Consider the following 22,331-nt stretch of genomic DNA (forward strand, 5'->3'; position numbering starts at 1 on the left):
GCAACTGGCGATATTGAAGTAACTAGAAGAATAAGAATGGGGTGGAGCACATTTGGCAAGTACTCTCAAATCATGACAGGTAGATTGCCACTATTCTTCAAGAGGAAGGTATATAACATGGGCATCTTGCCGGTACTTAGCTACGTAGCAGAGACCTAGAGACTTACAAAGAGGGTTCAGCCTAAATTGGGGACTACGCAGCGAGCAATGGAAAGAAAAATGGTAGGTGTAACCTTAAGAGACAAGAAGAGAGCAGAGTGGATCAGTGAACAAACCGGGGTTAGGGATATCATAGTTGAAATCAAGAAGAGGAAATGAACATTAGCCGGGCATGTAGCGCGTAGACAGGATAACCGCTGGTCATTAAGAGTAACTAACTGGATTGCCAGAGAAGGCAAGCGGGTTAGGGGGAGACAGAAGGTTAGGTGGGCAGATGAGAATAATAAGTTTGCGGGTATAAATTGGCAGCAGCAAGCACAGGACCTAGTTGACTCGTGGAACATGGGAGAAGCCTTTGTCCTGCAGTGTACGTTGTCAGGATGATGATGATGATGATGACCATGACGCAATCATGAGGCACGCCGTAGTGGAGGGCTACGGAAGAAGTGCACCGACACAGCCCAGTACACGGGCCTCCAGGATTTTGCCTTCATCGAAACGTGGCCGCCGCGAACAGAATCGAACCCGCTACTTTCGGGTCAGCAGCAGAGCACCGTAATCCCATCCTCCTCTTGCGGACGACGCTCAAACCAACAACGGGCGTCTGAGGGCTGCGCTCTAAAAGAAAATCTACACCGCCCTGTACGCGGCGAAACAAAATCGATACAAGTGATAAGATAAACATGGAAACAGACTCTCACAATGTCAGGAAAGGGATTAATACTGATATGGTATACAGACTTACCCAACATAGTGGACCTTTTGCTGCAGTCACGTGCGTGACAATAAAAATTCATCAAGTATTATACTCTCTACCTAGAGCAAAAATTTGTGAAACAGTTAATAAATAAGCGTTGAATTGATTTTGTAGTTCGTCTTATCTAGGTGCATCACTGTTTGTCTCTCTCTCTTTCTATCCATCTATCTCTCTATAAAAGTAAACAAGCTGGCATTTGTCTGATTTGTCTATTGCCATTTTTTATGTATGCATGGGTTTTCAAATCAAGCATTTAACATATATCTATCTACAAAGAAAAACTGTATACAGTTTGTAGATGCCCTGTATTTCACTCTTGGAAATAGCGCATGAATGTAGGCCTATGCAGCTACCAAGTACGCTTCTTGCTAGACGCAGCGCCAGCATATAACCTGCTTCCCCTTTAAATCCTGGCGCCGCGCCAGCTACGCTGCAACGGCTCCTGGGAGATGGCTCCACCGGTCACGCGCCGAGAACGCACCTATTGTCTAGCGCGCAGTCGTCGGGGACGGGTCAGCTGTGACTGGGGGAGTACTTATGAAATTCGACCATGATTACGTGATAACGGCCGGCTACCGCTCAGTCCAGCCATGCTGGACTACATACTGCCGGAATTCTTCGTCGACGAAAAGGTGCGTACGCATGCTTCGCGTAAACCGACCGAGGAAGCATGCCGCGGCGGCAGAGTGACTTTCCGAGCTTAGTTCTCGGCACTCTGCTCGCCTTTTTCCTCTGCGTAATCTCTGCTGCAAGATATCAGTGCTTCAAATATCTGCGGCAGTGCTCGCCTTCCGCGCGAAGTTTTTTACTGGCAAACGTGAAGAGTCGCACAGCTTCGCTGTGACTTGGCGCCTCGAAAAGGCGTCTGCTTTCGTCGCCAAAGCAGTGCACAAATAGTCGTGGGGCGCATTATGCGGCTAGGCCTAATAAGCGAATGATTCGCGGAGGCGGACGTGCAAATTGTGATCCACGAGCACAGCTCGTTTTGAAAGCGCTGGCGCGGCACTTTTCTGGGCGGCGACTGCTGACGACTAAGGAAGCGTCCCTCTCAACGGTGGTCTAGCTTTTTTGCAGCGTTTGGTGCGAATGGTAAAGTACGCTTTACAGGCAGAGAAGTGCGTGAGTCTGACGTGCTTCTCAATAACTCGTGGCGTACAGCGGGCACTGAACGGGGTTTATCGAGACGTAATCGTGTCTGTGCTTTTAGTATTTGTACGCGGTTCGTAGGTTGTTATTGAACACACATTATAATGGCTCACTGCCTCCCGGTGAGCGTGTTAATTTTATCCCCGGTTGAAAATTGATGCGTGAACTGAAACGTTGCGATTTCTCTGCTCTTGTTTATGTCAGTGCCGGGAGGAACCTTAGAGTACACAATTTGAGTTTTGCCAACTAAAGGCTTTGTTAGCGCGTGATAAACCTCTACCAATTGATTCGGGTGTATACAATTAGCCACGTGCAGCGTTCTTCTCATTACTGAGTGACCATTCAAATACGGTGTGATGTGTATTTGTCTACATGTCTACATGCATTCTTCTCATTACTGAGTGACCATTCAAATACGGTGTGATGTGTATTTGCCTACATGTCTACATGCATGTATGCGTGCGTGCGTGTGTGTTATGCAGATTTCCTGTTAGCATTTGTATAGTCGTTATTCCTTGAAGGCACTGTCTCTCTCCAGGTTACAAGCAGTGTTACTCATAACGCTTCTGACATACTCGTTCTTCAGTTCTGCTTTCGCTGTCCGCAAAAGATGAAAATACGTATTTATCAACTGTAATATCTTTATAAGAAGCACTGCACCTGCAAAAACATTTCGAGAAGTCTGGCGCAGTACTTCTTGTCACAATGTATATAAGCAAACTTGCTAAAACACAAGCTTTGATTTGTGGGGTTTAACGTCCCAAAACCACGATATGATTATGAGAGACGCCGTAGTGGAGGGCTCCGGAAATTTTGACCACCTGGGGTTCTTTAACGTGCACCCAAATCTGAGCACACGGGCCTACAACATTTCCGCCTCCATTGGAAATGCAGCCGCCGCAGCCGGGATTCGAACCCGCGCCCTGCGGGTCAGCAGCCGAGTACCCGCGGCGGGGCTGCTAAAACACAAGCTTGAAATGTAAATTTTTAGAGCAACCCCCCCCCCCCCCAAACACATAGAGAGAGACAAAAGAATTAACAACATGGTTTTAGGTGAATCTGTTGATACTGAGCGCTGTCTACTGAATCCCTTAAAATCATTGATATAACACCCTCCTCTCTGTTGAAGCAGATGTGGTGGGCTAGGTAGTTTAAATATGCATTGTGACATGCCTTGATACCTGGTGCTTCAGCTCCGCCAAAGCTAGCGATTGCTGTAAGCTGCACGTTCAGTGAGTATTGAATATACACGAAACTGTATACAATGGCTGTATTGGATGCACACAAAGTTTCGGATAAAGTAATGTGGCAACATTTTATTTTTTTGCACCAGCTTTGGCCCCTATTTGCAGAATTTATCAAACCATTTGTTCTGGCTTTTCGAGCTGCTCCTTTCTCAATATGGGGCTACCATTCCAGTTACCAGCTAGCTGCTTCGTCGAACGTAATAATAAGGATATGCAGGACATATAATCACGGTAAACGAGGAATACCTATGCAATACTCAAGCGATGTCCTTGCATGGTTGTCAAAACAGTCTCAAAAAGTTATTTTGGCGTTTTGATTTTGACTATTAGCAGCTATTGGTGAATACATGCAGTGCTCTAACTTGCCACAAGACTTGTACAAGCATATCAGTATTTTGTCCTAGGTCCCTCTGTTCAACTGTTGAACTGAATAAGAATTTTGCATAGTAAGATGCGACTTTAAAGTAAGATAAAAAGAAACCATAAGCTCTAGTGCCGTCACAATCTCTCCGTGCAGAAGAGTCAAATACCTAGATTTCATTGGTAAACACTAATACGCTAGGTCCTAAAGCAACGGAACAAATAAGTTGACATTTTACTTATGACAGCCAATCTATGCAAGCTATAGACTGAAGAGTCTATAAAAACGTAGATGACTTATACAAAGTTATAGACGCCGACTTGGGCTGGTGCGCTATAACCTGCGTTGTAAGCGCTATAACCTGCTTCTCGGGAATTAAGGTGAGCATAGATCCGCGTGAATGTTGTGAGAAGTAGTCTTCTGTACAGCACAGAAGTAGTCTGTGTACAGAAGTAGTCTTCTGTGTCTCATTGTTTGATGTTAGATTTAATGCTAAGAAATGTAATTTCGGCCTCAAATTCATGTGACCACTCTATGGTAACAGTTTCATTGCTTCTGATGATAAGACATGAGGCTCCGTGCTCTGCGGTCAAGCAGACTGTATCTCGTTTGCAAACAGCACTGAGCACTGCGGTTCAATCATGCAACGCTGCTGTTTACTCAAGAGTCCACATGTATGTGGCCCTCCCCACCGATTGCTAAAGCAGGTACTGACTTTAACAAAATAACCGAATTATTGCCTGTAGTAAATACCCGCAAATTCTGAAGTTTAGAGGGCTAGATTGTAACATGCCTTGGTCAAAACACATACAATGATTTGCAACGGGTGTTTGGAGTCGTGTAGGACTGTCCAAGCACAGCCAAATGAACCGAACAGGTAAATAAGCCAAATAATCAGAAGGGACATATTTGTTGTTTTTAAAGTAATTACGGCATAATTTGAAATTTATTGAAGTGGACGACAGATCACCCTTTTCCGTTGGTAGGATCCGAATCACCAACGTTCAAATTACGTGTCTGATGTTGTACTAACTGAGCAAGAACGGAAGGCATCCACGAGGTGCTTGGTTCCGAACGACTTCGACAGCTTCCAGGATAGTAGCGACTTAAGAAGCAGCAATCGTAGGCCTACAGCTCATCTTGAAATTTCGAGTAGCAGTGGGATGAAGAAAGCTACGATGCAGCTGGTGATGTAACTGGTTGTCAGTATTCAAACAATAAGTGTTGTAAAAGAGAAGTATATTCAAGGAATTCAGGCTGTAAAAAATCCACCCTACTGCTCGGTACTAAAATAAAAGATCTGGGAGTTTGAAAATAACAATAAAAGCCTAATGAGGTTAAATGAGATATTGAAAACAAGAAGGGAGAAATTATACACACGCGCTGCATAAAGCTATCATTTCACGCCTGTCACGAATTCCGCATGTCCTCGGGAGGCTGAGCAACACGTCCATGGCTCCATGCGCAGAAGTTGGCTTACGCCAGTGTCCTAAGATTCTGCCTTCTGACCGACGGAGGGGAACCATATGTGGCATGGACAATGCAGATGTGTATATGTACAGCTGTGTTTTCAGCACACTTGCGAACAGTGCAGCCGTACGATATACATGTATGTGGCAAAATTAATTAATGTTTACCACGTATTTCGGCACGGGAAAAGCATAAATATATGATTCAGTCTGTGGAGACTCGCATAAACTTGATGAGGAGCTTAACTCGGGATTGCCTTTGGGAAGTGGTGATAAGCACTGGTGAGAGTGTTGGATGAGCATCCGTATAAGCAGACGCTATGAGGTTTACATGACGCATGATCACTTATTCAAACACGCGCCACCTCACCGTTGGTTGTTACGATGCGCATCAGGCATGTTTTTTTTTTTTGCTTTTGCTCAAAAATTTTTGAGTGTATGTAGCGAAAGTTGAGCATGGTTATGAACAATGGCAAGCAGTACCTCACAAAGCCGAAAAAAAGAGAACAAATAGCGAAGTTTCAGCAGATAATTGATTCAGAAGTTGTTCGTCTAGTTTCCTGCAATGACGCTAAATTGAGTGCAGTAAAGACGTAACCGATGCACTTTTTGTTGTGAGAGATCTTGTTCGTTTGGTATACTCAGCATTATCGCAAAAACTTCGTCAACGAAATTGTCAGATTAGCTGCTCCACGCGGACGTGACCTTCACTGTGCCTGCGCGCACTCACAGGAAGAACAGGATCAGAGTGGATGTCCTGCAGTATAGTGCTTATAGTGGTCGCACTCGGCGCATCGTCGCACGTCGTAAATTGCGGACTCCTTAAGCCAGCGACTCGCGCAATTGGCTGATTTGCTGTACACTGTACGGGTGCAAGGCTACGCTGAATCCGCCCACCCGGCAACAAGAAAAGAACGACGGGTCGCGCTGTGCGGCGGGAAACGTTCTCTCGGGACACTCGTTCTTGGGGCATCGACGAGGTTCACGGCCTTTCGTTAGCAACAATCTCGTTGGCGACGCACCCTGCTGGTTAATCCTGGCCTGGTCGAGGTGAGACACGTCAATGGCATTCCCTCAGCCTCACCTCCTCACAAGATACGCAGCCTCCCATGAAGAATGGCGCTTGCGTGTTTGTGTGTGTGGGTGGGGGGGGGGGGGGGGGTCAAATCAAGTGTAACAGGTAAATTTTCGACCATCTCTGATTATGCTGAAAAAACTCGTGCTAGTATGTCTGAATGTGACAAATAGTTATTGAGGCATTATATTTCATGAAAAAAAAATACGCGGTAGCTTAGAAGATGGTTTGAACTTTGGGCACCAAAATGAAACTGTCATGCTAAATAATCTGTATAAAATTACTGGTTCAAGTAATTACTGCGAAACAACTTTTTTTTTCATCTTGAGGTGCTGACATTTGATGACTACGATAATTTATTCATTTTTTAGCTTTCATTATTTTTGGCAATGAAAAAATTGCAATATGCTGCATGTTTAGCGTTCTTTTTATATTTAAAAAAAGCACAAATTTTTTCCCAAGTAATATATTCACGTAATGTGTTTTAGAGGTTTATGCAATAAATTATTAAAATACATCTGGATCGAATGAACCATACACGTTGCCACAATATTGTGACAAATTTGGGGAAATGGCAATTTGACCCAAATTCCGGCGTCATTTTGACAATGTAGTCGTCCAAGTAAAAACATGGCTTATATATAGTTGTGTAGTTTGCACTGTTCACAAGACATGCAGAAATCATCAAAGGGGTAGTTTTTGTTTTAAACAAAAAGAAAAACGTTTTTCAACTGAACAACCACAATCAGCAGGGGCTTTTCGGCAACAAACAATGCTACTTATACAAGTTCTTGTCAATTGTATTTGTAACACTTCTGTATATAACGTCAAAAAGGGCAATGGTGCTGAAAATTAGGAAATGGTATTTTCCGGAACCCTTACACCATCAAAGGGTAGGTTATATTCAAACGCTTCATCGTCCCAAGGGGCGGAAACAAAATGTAGTCAATGGTCTGCAGTCCAGTTTAGGACGTTGTGTTTCGCTTGTGATAATTCACACAAATGGTCCTAAGTAATAATTAACAACAAAACTAAAGTATGGTTTGCTGAAGTTCGTTTCACGATGTTTAAGGTATAGGCAAATGCGCGATCGCTTACCACTAGTTCGCGTGATGAAAATATGTCTCCTAGGTGTACATGTTGGACATGATTCGATATCCTGCCCATAAAAGACACTCAATTCGCCATTTCCAAAGGGTATTTAGCATTACCATGTCCCTCTTTCTTAATAGGCTAAAAAACTGAAAATGTTAAAGTCTGTTCGGTAATGGGGACGGACTTGTAGCATTTTCAACACCAGCCAGGACCATTAAAAAACGGGATGATATATATATATATACATATATATGTGAAAGAAGTGTATCATTATGAGCTGGCTTTAGCTTTTCTGTGGCTGACATAATATTGATGAGATCTAACAGACAATAGTGCCAAAGAATGTATAGGGGGAGTTATAAGACCAAATCGTATGTAAATGTGAAGAATGAAAAGTGGGTGAAAAGATAACTTGCCGTGGGCAGGAACCAAACCTGCGACCTTCAAATAACGCGTTCGATGCTCTACCACTGAGATACCACGGCAGCTATCCCCCCAGCCACTTAATTGGATATATATGCGAATTTAGACGTTGGAGTGTCAGCCAGCGCCCTCAATAGCCATGGCGGCGAGTGTGGCACACTCTTTATGAGCCTGCGTGGCGTCACGTAGCACGTGAATTTATTACGAGCTGGCAGCTGACCAATAGTTCCTCGTATACAACCTAACGGCCCCAAGTCTGCCAGTACGAGACTCTCGTTCAATGAAATAAGAGAAAGAAGTGTATACTTAAGGGCTCGTTTTTCTCTATTTTGACACAATAATAATGAGATCTAACAGACAATAATGTCAAGTAAAGTATAGGAGGGGAAGTTAATAGACCGAATTGTAATGTAAATGTAAAAAAAGAAAAGTGGGTGAAAACAATATATATATATATATATATATATATATATATATATATATATATATATATATATATATATATATATATATATATATATATATTATATATATATATATATATATATATATATATATATATATATATATAAGGACTTGATTTAAATGAATTTTTTGATCCCATCGGTGAATGTTATAATAAAATTTTTGAGTGTCAATTCAATTATCACAACGCAATTACGATGCTGAAAAGGCTCTGTGAACTCTTTCATGGACTCTGTGACAGCGTGTTGGATGGTAGGAACACAACGAAAACACTTTTGTGACCTTTGTAGCTTCTCTTGAACTTAGGGAGCAGGAAGCGTGCCGGGCTGATATCAGAGTTGATACAGCCCTGATTTTATACCGCAAGCCTTCATATCGCGCGCGGCCTAGGTTGTCTCACCACTGATCAAGGACAAGCTTACCAACTGGTCGTGTGAGGCACCACTGTCCTAAATGGAAGCCTTGGCGATCGGTGACCAGGCCCGGCAAATCGCAGTGTCTAGTGGGCCTTGGAGCAGGGGCTCCACCCATAATAAATGAAAAGCCTTTATATTGTCGTTATTAGTATTGAGGTTGTTTCTCCCTCTGTCTATCTGCGCTGTGTTTTCTCGCGCTGCAATAGTGTCGCTGTGAAGTTTCCGATAACACTACTTTCTTAACAGTGCCTGTAGTACAGTGGCACCGTGTCGCCGTTCAGATAAGTTCGCACCGTGCTTAGCTTGTTCGAGGCAGCAGATCGCATGCGTTATCTTTTTAGAGCTCTCAAGCCACGTCTACGTTCATCTGACTATAATCTGCTACGTCCTGTAGTAGTATATTTCATCATCATCATCAGCAGCAGCAGCAGCAGCAGCAGCAGCAGCAGCAGCAGCAGCAGCAGCAGCAGCAGCAGCCTGACTACGTCCATGGCAGGGCTAAGGCCTTTCTCGTAATCCACCAATCAACCCGCATTTGTGCTTTCTGCTGCCACGTTATACCTGCAAAGGTTTAACCTCATCGGCCCACCTAACTTTCTGGCTCCCCTTCGTGTGTGTTACCCTTAAGGACCAGTGGTTATCCTGCGCACGTGCCCGGCCCATGTTCATACCTTCTTGAGTTCAACTGTAATATCCTCAACACCGGTTTGTTCTCTGACCTACTCTGCTCTTTTCTTGTCTCTTAAGCTTTATTCTATTATTTTTCTTTCCATATCTCGCTGCGTTGTCCTTAATTTAAGCTGAACCCTCTTTGTAAGCCTCCAGGTTTCTGCTCCGTAGGTAAGTAGAGGCAAGATGCAGCTGTTATATGCCTTCCTCTTGAGGGTTAGTGGTAGATTTTCATTCACAACTTGAGAATGCTGGCAGAATTTGATCGACCCTATCCTTATTATTCTAGTTATTTCACTTTCATGGTTCTGCTCCGCCGTTACTACCTGTCTTAAGTAGACATATTTCTTTACAACTGCCAGCGTCTCTCCGCCTATCGCAAAGTGCTGTTTTCTGCCGAGACTGCTTCACATTACTTTAGTTATGTGCATATTATTCTTCAGACCTACCCTGCTGCTTTCCGTGTCTAGTTCAGCAATCATGAGCTGTAATTCGTCGTCTGAGTCACTCATCAAGGCAATGTCATCGGTGAAAAGCAGGTTACTAAGATAATCTCCACTAACTAATATCACTAACTATTCCCAATCAAGGGCCCTGAAAACCTCCAGTAAACAGGTGGTGAATAGCATTGTAGAGATCGTGTCTCCCTGCCTTACACTCTTCTTTATTAGGATTCTGTCTATTTCTTTATGGAGAACTATGGTGGCTGTAGATCAGCTGCAGATTTCTTCCAGTATGTTTATGTAAAGTTCGTCGATGCCCTGATACCGTAGTGCCTCCATTACTGATGATGTCTCGACCGAGTAAACGCTTTCTCGTGATTTATGAAGGCTATGTATAGGGGTGGGTTATATTGCGCGCTGTGTAAAACATCGTTGGCGCAAACTGCAAAGAAGACGAGAGAAGAGACTCGCGCTTTTCCGAGTCTCTTCTCTGGTCTTCTTTCAAGTTTGCGCCAACGATGGTTTACCCAGCTACAAACCAACTAGCCCGACAGCATACGTTACTGAGCTTTTGCGCGCATTTCTCTTTTACCTGATTGATAGTATGAATATGGTACATTGTAGAGTAGCCTGTACAAAATCCCACTTGGTCCGTTGGTTGATTGAACTCTAATTTCGCCTTAATTCTATTAGCTATTATTTTTGTAAATAGTTTCTAGAGAACGAAAAGTAAGCTCATCAGCCTATGATTTTTCAAGTCTTTGGCATCTCCTTTTTATGAATTAATTTGATGTTGCCGTTCATCCAAGATTCTAGTACTCTTTTTGTCAAGAGACAGTTCGTAAATAAGGTGGCCAGTTTTTCTAGCCAATTTCTCCGCCATCTTTCAACAGGTCCGTCGTTACTTTATCCTCACCAGAGGCTTTGCTTCTATGCATTCGTTCTAGAGCTTTCCTTACTTTCCCGGTCGTTACTGGTACGATGTCGAATTCCTCTGGGCTATTACTGCTTCTTGCAATATCATCTTAGTTGTTTCGGTATCTGTACAGCTCTTTGTAGAACTCCTCCGTGACCTCAACTATTCTATCCATATTGTTTATGACATTGTCTTCTTTGACCCTCGATGCGTGCATCTGATTTTGGCCTTTCCACAATTATGTTTGCTTTCGCAGCTTTAGGCTTCTGCAGATTTTTAGGAGGAGGAATAAACTTTATAATAAGAATCCAGCAGGTTTAGGTGGCCGCGCCTAGGCCTCCCATGAGGGGACGTCAAGGGCTTGCCTCGACGCCACCTCACCCTCACAGTCTTTTTAATTTTCCCCGTCTTACACCTTCTGATGTCAGCTGCCTTGCGACTATTAATTAACTGCGAAAGGTCCGCTATCTCAATTTTGTCGGTTGCATTTAAGACTTTCATGGTTGTTTGTCTCTTAATGAAATTTTCCGTCTCCTGAAACAACTCTGCGGTGAGTTTTTTTTTATAAATACTATAGACAGAACTCTGGCGCTAGTGTCTATGGGAATTGCAATGCACTGTGCTTCAGCGAGCATGCAATGATCAGTAATACATGCATTTGCGTGATTTTTGTACTTTCTGCTCCGGTTGGCTTCGCGTGGCGTGAAGTTGCTTCGTCTTGAAACGACAATCAGGGAATGTTCAGCAGTTGCACTTCCCTGCGTTAATCGCTTAGGCTCACCATTTCAAATCGGCTCACTGAGTTTATAACCGTTCGTTTTTTCGTTCGAAACAAAACCAAAACACAGCAATAAACGAATCCACTAGTGCGTTCGTGGACCGCAAGCACGAAGACAAGGCAAGTCCGTGTACTACCCATCATTCCCATGGTAGCAGAACGATCGCTGCGCCAGGGTCCCCTCTAGTTAATTTTGGGAAACTCTATGGTATATTGTACCTTCTTACGGCTTTTAATCATCTGGAATGTTGGCGAAAGTACAGACCAGTAGCAACTTATGTAGAATTCTCTTAATTATCCTGCGCTATCATCCACGGTGAAATACTAAGCGCATGATGTCACCCTGTCAGCGAACTGATCAGCGACCTCACGTACACCAATCCGTTGGCACTGATGTGAATGACGTCATGACAGCGTGGTGTGCAATGATTGTCATAACGCAGCGTTAAAGTTTGGTTTATTGATGATGAAACGGTAAAATTAAGCGAGTGTTCGTAGGTGTGCCCTTTTGCTTCACTGCATCGCCTTGGTCAGCAGATGCGCAGAGTTGTGGTTGAGCCATTACGATGGTGTGAAGTCGTCGTTCTTGCAGACACAAGATACCCATAGTGTCACAAATTTTAGTGGCTCTATCTTTGTATTCACCTGTTAATCCTCTAACAAAATCCACGTCGGACACGCGTTGGTCCAAATGATAAGTGAATCTAATGCAAATAATTTTTATAGAATACAGTCATAGAAAAATACGCTCCTTGGAAAAAAAAAACTTACCAAATTGGTTAATACTCATTTCTAGGACTATATATATTGCTTATGGTCTATTTATTCGCTTTTCAGCGTGCACTGTAGCTATGCTCACACCTTATACGTACTCAAGATAGTTGGGTAGCTGATTGCGTAATATTCCAATATCAAGAATCTTTGAAGTTCCGCTATAGTGGCCTAGTGGATATGGCGTTGCTCTGCTGAGGTCGCGAGTCGAATTTTCATTTGATTGACGCGATATGGAAAAAAAAAGAAATGCTCGTGTAATTTAATTTAAAAGCTCACTTATTCTGGATACCCCCATTATAATGTGGCTCAAATTGCGCCGTGGTACTGGTACGGAGAAATTATAGCTCTCTTCTTCAATTCTTACATTACGGCTAACTTAGAGCGACAACCTCAAAATTAGTCGAAAGTAACACAAGTCAGAAACTCGTTCGTGATCAAACCACCTCTTGAAGGCGTTACGGCTTGCTTCGGCTGGGTAGTCTTACTATCATTTCTATTCGCGACGTAGCTCAGTTACTCTAGATGACTGGGCCTGCATGCATGGGACATGCTCAGCTTTCCAAAAAGTCTCTGGCACCACATTTGACACACGGGTAAGTGGTGTCAGAAAGAGAAGCCGTGCTTCGCTTCGCGTGATTCCTTCTACGCGACGCGTCAGGAGTGTTGTAAGGGGAAGTGGCGCTTAGCAACACAGAGCGAACACAGTGGCTACCGATCAATACGGGTCTGTCATGTCCCAATCTTAGCAGCACACCCGACGAAGTAGCAAAAACAAAAGAAAAAAACCGAAGGTTCACAACTACTCGCTCGTCTGAAGCACCGCCCTTGAGACGAGAGGCTGCAGGTACCACCAGGTCATCTCCGTCCGCCGAACTAATGAGCCCTCACCGGCAAAGAGAAACTCGCAGAATCGAGTGCGGCATGGTCGAGGCAAAGTAGCTTCAGTGGCTAAGGCCTTTGTCACGTCGCCTGGAAAAGGACATAGACTTGCGTTGAAATATTCCATAGCCATCGGGATTGCTCATTGAGGTGAGAAGCAGCTGGCTCTGTCTTCGTCAGAGAACACGGAAACAAACGTGTAGCAGTGCTTATTTACACATACGTGGCAGCTTTCGCTTGGATGTGACGTTTGCGCGATAGGCAAATCCGGTGCTGTATGTCCCTGATGCCACTGCTCATTTGTCCCGTGATTTAGCGCTTCTATAATGAGGGGAACTCGCGCGACGGATTTACAAATATCTGGAATTTAGTTTTCCGCGAATGTCCACTGTGGGTCCAGTGTTCTCAAATACATATTTTTATTGCTATTTTGCCTTTAGCCTGATTATTATTCCTTGCTATTTTTATACGATTATCGGTTGTGCAATACCTACCTTCTGTCACTTTGAACTAAAAGAAAATTCGGCAGTTCACAGGCACCTTGGGAATCGCTGTTATGCAAAGCATGTGCATGTAAGGTGTCTGTGTTGTAATTATTTTATTGAGCAAAACATTACGAAGTTGCCCTAAAGATATGTACAAATGCACGCGCAGACATACGTTAAACAGCCGGATAAGTTTTATATCACCAGTTGTTTACAGATGCGTAATGAGCTCAACAGCAACATGGATATTAGTAATACCAGAAGCGGTGAGGTGATATAAAGCGCTGCTACTCACGAAGATCTAGCCCTAGACACTGCTGCATAAATAAACTAAGCGGATTACACCTGACTACAATTAATGTTAACCCGACTCGATGGCTGTATCGTAGGAGTACATAAACCGTTTATATAATTGGGGAGCCAGCACCAAGGTATATGTAAACTGGTAGCGCAACTTCCATAGAAGACCGTAAATTCAGTAGTCGGCGGCTCGTTGCCACGGTCGCCCGCTACGTTAGGAACAGAAAAATAATTAAAAATAAAACATGACGTCACAACCAAAAGCGGTGGCGACGTCACTCATTTGCCCTATATGGCGCGAAATTGAATTTTTTCCTTATTTTTGACCTGCTACGTGCCTTCATTATTCCATAATTTTATTGCGCCTTAATTGTGTCTCGCTAATTGCATGCAAGAGAGAAAAGAAACAGAAATAACAAAGATTGGGGACGCAAAGTTGTTTTATTAGCCAAATGACGTACTTGCAATATGCACAAGAAACTTTGCAGAGGCAATTGTGACAACTTTTCACGAGCAGAATAGCATAATAGTTCAAAAACTCACGTTTCCCAATCATTAAAAATCACTGCAGCGAGACAGCAGCTTTGACAGCCGTAGAGTGCAGCGTATTATTGCTAAGCGTGTCTTGTTCACCGTCACCAAAGGTGAGGGCCGCGCGCCAGCGAAAGCAGTCGGCAGTAACAGGAGCGGCCATCTACACATTCTTTGAGCTAGTTGAGCCATGAAATGCACGTAAAAAATTAGTAAACTTTTGAAGGTACACACAAAACCACCACGGAAAAGTGAGCGATGCCTCGTTGACCTGGCAATGCGCCGAATAAAAAAACACGCCGAACTAAACACAAACTCTCATAGCAGAGTCAACCTGACGTGCGCTTATCAGTTCCTGGAATCGTTAAGAAAGCACGCATGTCACCGCTAGCCCTGAAGAAATCGACTTTGCGACTGTTGGACTAAAGGTACTTCGACCACATACACGTTTACACCAATGGCTCCACTAATTTCAACAGCTCTACAGGAGCAGTGGTTGTTCCATCTGATAATGTGTCGCTTCGATACAAGTTCTCTCACACCACGACGTCGACAGCAGCAGAGCTTGCAGCGCTTCAAGGTGCAGTAAAGTACATTCTTCGGCAGCAACCTAACCAATGGGCCATCTTTTGCAACTCGAGGTCGGCCTTACAGACACTACGGTTCGCTATGCAGCATGGGTTACACGAACAATTCGTATATCAGATAAGACACGACTACCACGAAGCGCTCGACGAAGGTCACGATATTGTATTTCAGTGGTTGCCGATTCTTTGCGGAATTGTCGGCAATGACAGCGCGGATGAAGCTGCTCGATCGGCTCATGACCAAGACCTGCGTACACCCATACCACTCTTGAGAACGGACGCTGCAAGGCGACTACAATCACTTGCTCGCCGTATAAATGTCCTACAATGGAATACACCGGGTTTCTCCAACACGCATCTGTATTCGATCGACCCAAACTTGCAACTTCGTTTGCCATACGGGCTCCCACGATGCGCTGAAACTTTACTGTATCGCATGAGGTTGGGCGTGGCATTTACGAATGCTACTCTCGTCTCCTTGGAATGGCGAGCACTTGGGCATGCAACATCTGCGCCTGCGAGGAAACGCTCGAGCACATTCTATGTCATTGCCCAGCATACCAGCCTGAATGACGTATTATGGAAACCAAGTTCCGTCAGCTGGATACACGGCCGCTTACAGAAGAGAAGATCCTGGGACCTTGGCCGACAGTCTCCCATACACGCAAAGCCACGAAAGCCCTCTTGCACTTCTTAAGGACCACCAGACTTCACGACCACTTATGAAAGAACAGTGTGACACTATGCTGCATAGTCTAGAGCTGACTATTCATCCTTCTAATTCTTACTCCTCTTTTTTTCTATCTCTTTCCTTTCTATTATTCTCCATTTCCCCCCCCCCCCACAAGTGTAGGGTAGCCAACCGAGCCAAGCTTGGTTAACCTCTCTGCCTTTCCTCTCTATTTATCTCTCTCTCTCTCTCTCTGATAGCAGAGTGTTTGAAGACGTCGCCCCTCTCCCCATTTATGGCACTAGATGAAAACTTGAGGCAACCAACCAGTTAGCCCTGTGTGAGATACACAGCAAAGTAAGTTTATAGTTAACTTTGACAAATATAAAATTACGACTATTTGAAGAACAAATCATATTGAGTTTTTAGTTTTGGTTGTTTGTCCCCTCCTCACCTAGTCGCGCTTCAATGGTCGGCGGAAGTTGATGCCTGTGGCAATAGATTCTCTACACTTTTCGTTCCAAGTTTCGCGACCCATGTAATTTGACCATGGCCAGCCCAGACCCACAACTGGCGTTTCATTAACATTAGGGTCTATTTCAAAGGTAGCTCCGAGACCTGGCGTGGCGCTGTGGTAGAATACTTGACTGCCATGCAGAATGCTAGGGTTCGCTTACTGGGACAATGACATTTCTTCTTTGCATTCGTTTGGTCAACGCTGCCTTATCGCTGTAGCGTTAGAATTATACACTGTCAGACACCTGTGGCGCGTATACCCACATCCCAGTGGCACATACCTAACCCCGGGTATGTGCCACTGTGTTTTGAAAAGTGACGGCGTGCGCGACGAGATTGTGACATTATTCATGCCATGACCAGCGAGTCGCATTTGTCAAACCAATATTACCCTCTCATACTAATTTTGGTTTACCCCATGTTAAGGAAGTGATCATGAGAGCACCGAGATTTAGGCAGCTAGATAGATAGATAAATAGATAGACAGCCCCGCCGCGATGGTCTAGTAGCTAAGATACTCGGCTACTGACTCGTAGGTAGTAGAATTGAATCCCGGCTGCGGCGGCTCCATTTTCGATGGAGGCGAACATGTTACCCCAGGTGGTCGAAATTTTGGAGCTCTCCACTACGGTGTCTCTCATAATAAGTGGTTTTGGAATGTTAAACCCCACATATCAATCAATCAAATAATAGATAGATAGATAGATAGATAGATAGATAGATAGATAGATAGATAGATAGATAGATAGATAGATAGATAGATAGATAGATAGATAGGTGGATAGATGGATAGGTGGATAGATAGATAGATAGATAGATAGATAGATAGATAGATAGATAGATAGATAGATAGATAGATAGATAGATAGATAGATAGATAGATAGATAGATAGATAGATAGATAGATAGATAGATAGATAGATAGATGGATAGATGGATAGATAGATAGATAGATAGATAGATAGATAGATAGATAGATAGATAGATAGATAGATAGATAGATAGATAGATAGATAGATAGATAGATAGATAGATAGATAGATAGATAGATAGATAGATAGATAGATAGATGCTCAAAGTGCCTGCATACGCAAAGAAATGCTGCGCATTTAAATCTGTCCCCGTTCCCACTAGAAATCGCAGTGATCTAGTGTCTTTTGATAATATCTCTTAAGCAAAATAATCCCCACATTTCATTATGTTTTTGTTAGAAACTCCGCCATGCATTGTAGTGCGACACGCATAATAGCAAAGAGCCGTGACACACAGAAAGAGACAGGTATAGGAGCTAACGTTGAGCACCTACCCGTCTCTTTGTGTATGTCGTGGTTCTGGTACGAGTCACGCCAATACATGCTGCACTTTCGGAGCGCCCACTCACCTGAACAGCATTGCGAGCGACGTTGTGCCACGTTATTTTCTCTGTATTGCGTAGCATCAGTTACGACAGTGTGCTTATTGCGTTTGTATTCAGAGTGTTTGCATAACGCTTGTTGTATTCATTACTTGGCTAACGTTTCTTGTGCGACGGTGTTGATCTTGACTTGTGCCACTTGTTACTATACTCTTGCTACTGCGTTCGGCGAGTGTCAAGACCCAGTCAACTATGTTTTGTGCTTATTAAACCGGATGAAATTATTTTGTTGCCCCGCAACGACCAAATGAAGTCATATCGTTCCAGTTTTAGCACAGCTGCTTACGGTAGGAAAGAGGTTAACTGATTCGATAAAATGAATTTCGGATAAAGTAGTACCGCGCAGTCGATTGGCAAAAATATTTTCGATGTAAGACCAGTCTCAACTTCGTGGGTATACTCCGCTGTTTCAACGTCGTTGCTTCTCGTTGAAGTTTAAAATATTGTTCCAGTAAATGTTCAGTTCTCTTTAACTTTTTTTCGTTCTCCTCTAAAAGCGCCTGCGCTATACTACAAAATACAACTGATTTTGTTAGAATATTGGCACATGTGAGCTTGAGAAAAGCGTGACATGTGTTGTGCCTCTCTGTATAACGTTTCTTTAGTGCTTAATGATATTCGAACATCGCAGCGGGAAGTTCAGTGTGAACTCTCAAGTGTTCACGTGTAACCTCTTGTTTGCGCTTACGCCAATAATACAAATTATTACACACGCGCGCGCAGCCTTGCGTACATGTATACACACACGCGCACAGTCGTGTACAGAAGGCTTTTCATTGCGCATTCGGCTGCGACAAGGTTATCGCATGGTGAACATTGACCAAGCCATTACTCCGTCGTCAGAAGTGCGGTCAATGCACCTCTTCTTTTTCTTCACCACCCCCTGCATTCCGACCTTTGACTCTCCGGCTCTACGGTTCTCCGTGTGTTAGCTGCTTGAAGCGATCGCAACTCCCGGTGAACGTGAACCCCTTCATTTACACATTGTGGTTTCCTCATTTGATGTCGTCATATTCAAGTTAATCAATGTCATTGCACATCAGTCAATGAAAACAAAAAAGGTATCATTATTGAGTTGCGACGTCATTTTTATGGCAGATAACAGCGGACGCAACTAGCGCAGAGAAAAATAAAACACATATAGAGACACAACTGAGCCGTTGTCTTAGCTTTATTAGTCCAACGAAACCGTTTGAAATAAAACTAAGACAACCGCTATGTGTCGATCTCTTCTCTTCCCAAGTACGTTTGGCCCATTGGAAAAACCTCTTCAGTACACACACACACACACACACACACACACACACACACACATTATATATATATATATATATATATATATATATATATATATATATATATATATATATATATATATATATATATATATATATATATATATATATATATATATATATATATATATATATATATATATATATATATATATATATATATATATATATATATATATATATGTATATATATATATATATATATATATATGTATGTATATATATATATATATATATATATATATATATATATATATATATATATATATATATATATATATATATATATATATATATATATATATATATATATATATATATATATATATATATATAAGAGAAAGAAGTGTATACTCAAGGGCTCATTTTTTCCGTGTTTAGACACAATATTAATGAAATCTAACAGACAATAATGCCAAGGAAAGTATAGGGGAGGTCATTAGACCTAATTGTAATGTAGATGTGATGAATGAAAAGTGGGTGAAAACATAACTTGCCATGGGCAGGAACCAAACCTGCGACCTTCGAATAACGCGTTCAATGCTCTACCACTGAGCTACCACGGCAGCCATCCCCCCAGCCACTTTATTGGGTATATGTGTGAATTTAAACGTGGGAGTGTCAGCCAGTGCCCTCAGTAGCCATGGCGGCGAGTGTGGCAGACTCTTTATGAGCCTGTGTGGCGTCACGTAGCACGTGAACTTATTACGAGCTGGCAGCTGAGCAATAGTCCCTCGTGTACAACCTAAGGCACCAAGTCTGCCTGTACGATACCCTCGTTAATGAACAAGGGAAAAAAGTGTATGCTTAAGAACTCGTTTTTACACATTTTGACACAATATTATTGAAATCTAACAGGCAATATAGCCAGGCAAAGTAAAGGGGAGGTTATTAGACAGAATAGTGGGGTAAATGTGAAGAAAGAAAAAGTGGGTGAAAAGATAACTTGCCGTGGGCAGGAACCAAACCTACGACCTTAGTAACTATTACTAACTGCATTAGTAATGGTAAAGTAGTAACGGTTACTAGCCTCCCCGTTACTAACTTCACTTACTGACCTGTTAGTAACATATGTCACAAGAGCTTAGTAAGTGCTACAACCTTTTTTTTTTAAGAGTGAGAGCCTCAAAAAGAGAGCGTTTTCGCGGTCGTCACTGAATGGCACCTAGTGTCGTGATTTGTGATAAACATGCGCGTTTTACGAAAGAGAGACAACTTCGCAGCAACATTTTTTTAGTTTTATAAGAAACAATAAGAAGGACTCTATTACTTTGCGATGCGTTTTTCTCTGCCTTGCTGACCTGTAAATCGTGCTACCTCGTGCTGGGGATCACTGCATGGCAGTAATCGAGGAGGCATGCCAATAGATGTGCATCGCTCCCTTGTGTACATATATGTGCAATGCCAATAAATAAAAAAGTGACAACATAAGAACTTCTATGGCGCAAGTAATACGGAAAAAACTAGAAAAGATGTGATAAAAGACACAGACTCCATGGCGCCAAACTAACAACTGCTTTATTCTTCTCACAGCATCGCATATATATGTAAAAAAACACACAATGCATGCGCACGCGCAGCTTTGCATTGTATACGTAACAACAGATGATATAACATAATGCGCCAGGTCCCTGACTGCACACGCGTAGTGTCCTATTGCACACGTAAAGCGCGATATTCTAACGAAAATGCGTACGCAAAAATTCATATTCACAGGCACGCAAACAAATAGAGGTGTCGCTGATACAATCAACTCCACTTTTTTTTAATGTGATATGCTTCCAAAGCAAGCCGCGCATCTCCATGTTTGCTTCTGCTAAGAATCAGCGTATCATGAAACCGCGGTGCACAGTCGATGCAGGAGTTCATATGGGCAACAAGATGTGCCCCTTTGTCCACTTTGTTAGCTATTTTTCGTGCATGTCCCTTAAGCCGCTCGTTTATGCATCGTCCCGTTTGCCCGATGTAGGTCATGCCAAATACCTGAGGTGTGGCATATACCATACAGGTGCTGCAAGAGATATAGTAGACACCGTGTTTTATGTGACACCCACGTTTGCTACTATACTGAAAGTGCGGGAGCACATCTTCGGGAGCTTTTGGGCGTGGAAAACACCAAAAAGACACCATGCCTTCAGCAACTTCCTTGAGTTGATGTGGGACCTTGTGTGAATAAGGCATCACAACAGGCCTGAACGGATCATGTTCACAGGCTGCCTTTTTACTAGCTTTCCTTTTCTGAAGCATGGCTTTGGCCATAGCGGTGAGGAGCGTCATAGGGTGGCATGCAGCCAATAATCGGCGTACATGATGTTCAAAACTTTTCTGCATTTTGTGCGTAGACGACTTTTTCAGGACCGATTCCATACATGTTGACACTATTACTCTTTTGACAACTTTCGAGTCGGCTGACTTGAAAGGCCCCAGCTATTTTTGTGCGCTGGGACTGTAAGCCCAACATACATGCCAGTCACATACTTCGAGACTCAATTCCAAAGCTTGTAAAAGGTTATTCTGGGGCAGCTCATGCGTGAAAGTAAGCCATCGTACGTGCTGATTTAAAACATTTAAAATGTCAATCACCGTCTCCCGGTAGTCAAAGGCGACATTTGAAAACACAATAAAAATATGACCGTATCTAAAGAATCTTAAACCTTCAAATAATTAAAACATTTTGTAGTTGCCTATCAACATGGGCTTTAAAAAATGTCGACAAGTGTAGGAGCAACGCAGGGCCCGACGCAAATGCCATTACGCGCAATGAAGGCTATTCATTAAAAACAATAAATGTCACTTGAAGATAAAATTCCAACAGGCTCAAAAAATTTGCCACTGTCAGCCCGACTTTGTTTTCGAAAGAGATAGCACCATTCTCTTCAATGCATTCACGCACAGATAATAATAATTCTTGCTGTGATGCCGAGTACAATAAATCCTGTACATCAACCGAAAAAAACATGGCCCACTTTGTTATTCCCCCAACAACATTGAACTATTTTTTTTCAGAATTCTTAGGGCGGTACGAGTCATTGACTCCTAGCAACTTAAGTTCCTTCTGCAAAATTTGGCTTACGTTATGCTTTCAACACCCAGACACACTAATAATGGTTCTAAATGTCGCACCTTGCTTTTGCGTCTTAGCTGTGAAAAATGTGGTTAAACAATTGGCTTTACTTTCCTGAATACTTTTCACGAGCGGCGTGAAAGCCATCTTGTTACAAAATTCCACAAAACTTGATTTTATTCAGAACTAGCTTTTCTTAACTGCTACAATGTTTTTTATCATCACTTGCATCGCTTTTTCGCTAAAAGCCCAACTCTTTCTACCACAACAAAGCCCCCTTCTTTGTCTGCCTACAAAAGACATGTTATTTTCTTTTGTTTTAAGAAGCACAACGTCTGTATAACACTGGTATCGATTCGCTTTGCGTCATGCTTGGATACAGTTTTATCTAGGCACT

General features: G+C 42.8%; 1 protein-coding gene across 1 annotated transcript in view; it reads left to right on the plus strand.

Moving 5' to 3' along the window:
* Positions 1–1,410: 1,410 nt before the first annotated feature.
* The window catches only part of CngB (Cyclic nucleotide-gated ion channel subunit B), a 78,055-nt gene continuing 57,134 nt past the window's right edge, over positions 1,411–22,331 (plus strand). The window contains exon 1 of the mRNA XM_075878139.1: positions 1,411–1,548. Coding sequence (XP_075734254.1) covers positions 1,507–1,548 — 42 coding nt within the window. The 5' untranslated portion in view covers positions 1,411–1,506. The remainder of the gene's footprint in view (positions 1,549–22,331) is intronic.

Source organism: Rhipicephalus microplus, chromosome X, assembly GCF_043290135.1.
Source record: "Rhipicephalus microplus isolate Deutch F79 chromosome X, USDA_Rmic, whole genome shotgun sequence".
NCBI lineage: Eukaryota > Metazoa > Arthropoda > Arachnida > Ixodida > Ixodidae > Rhipicephalus > Rhipicephalus microplus.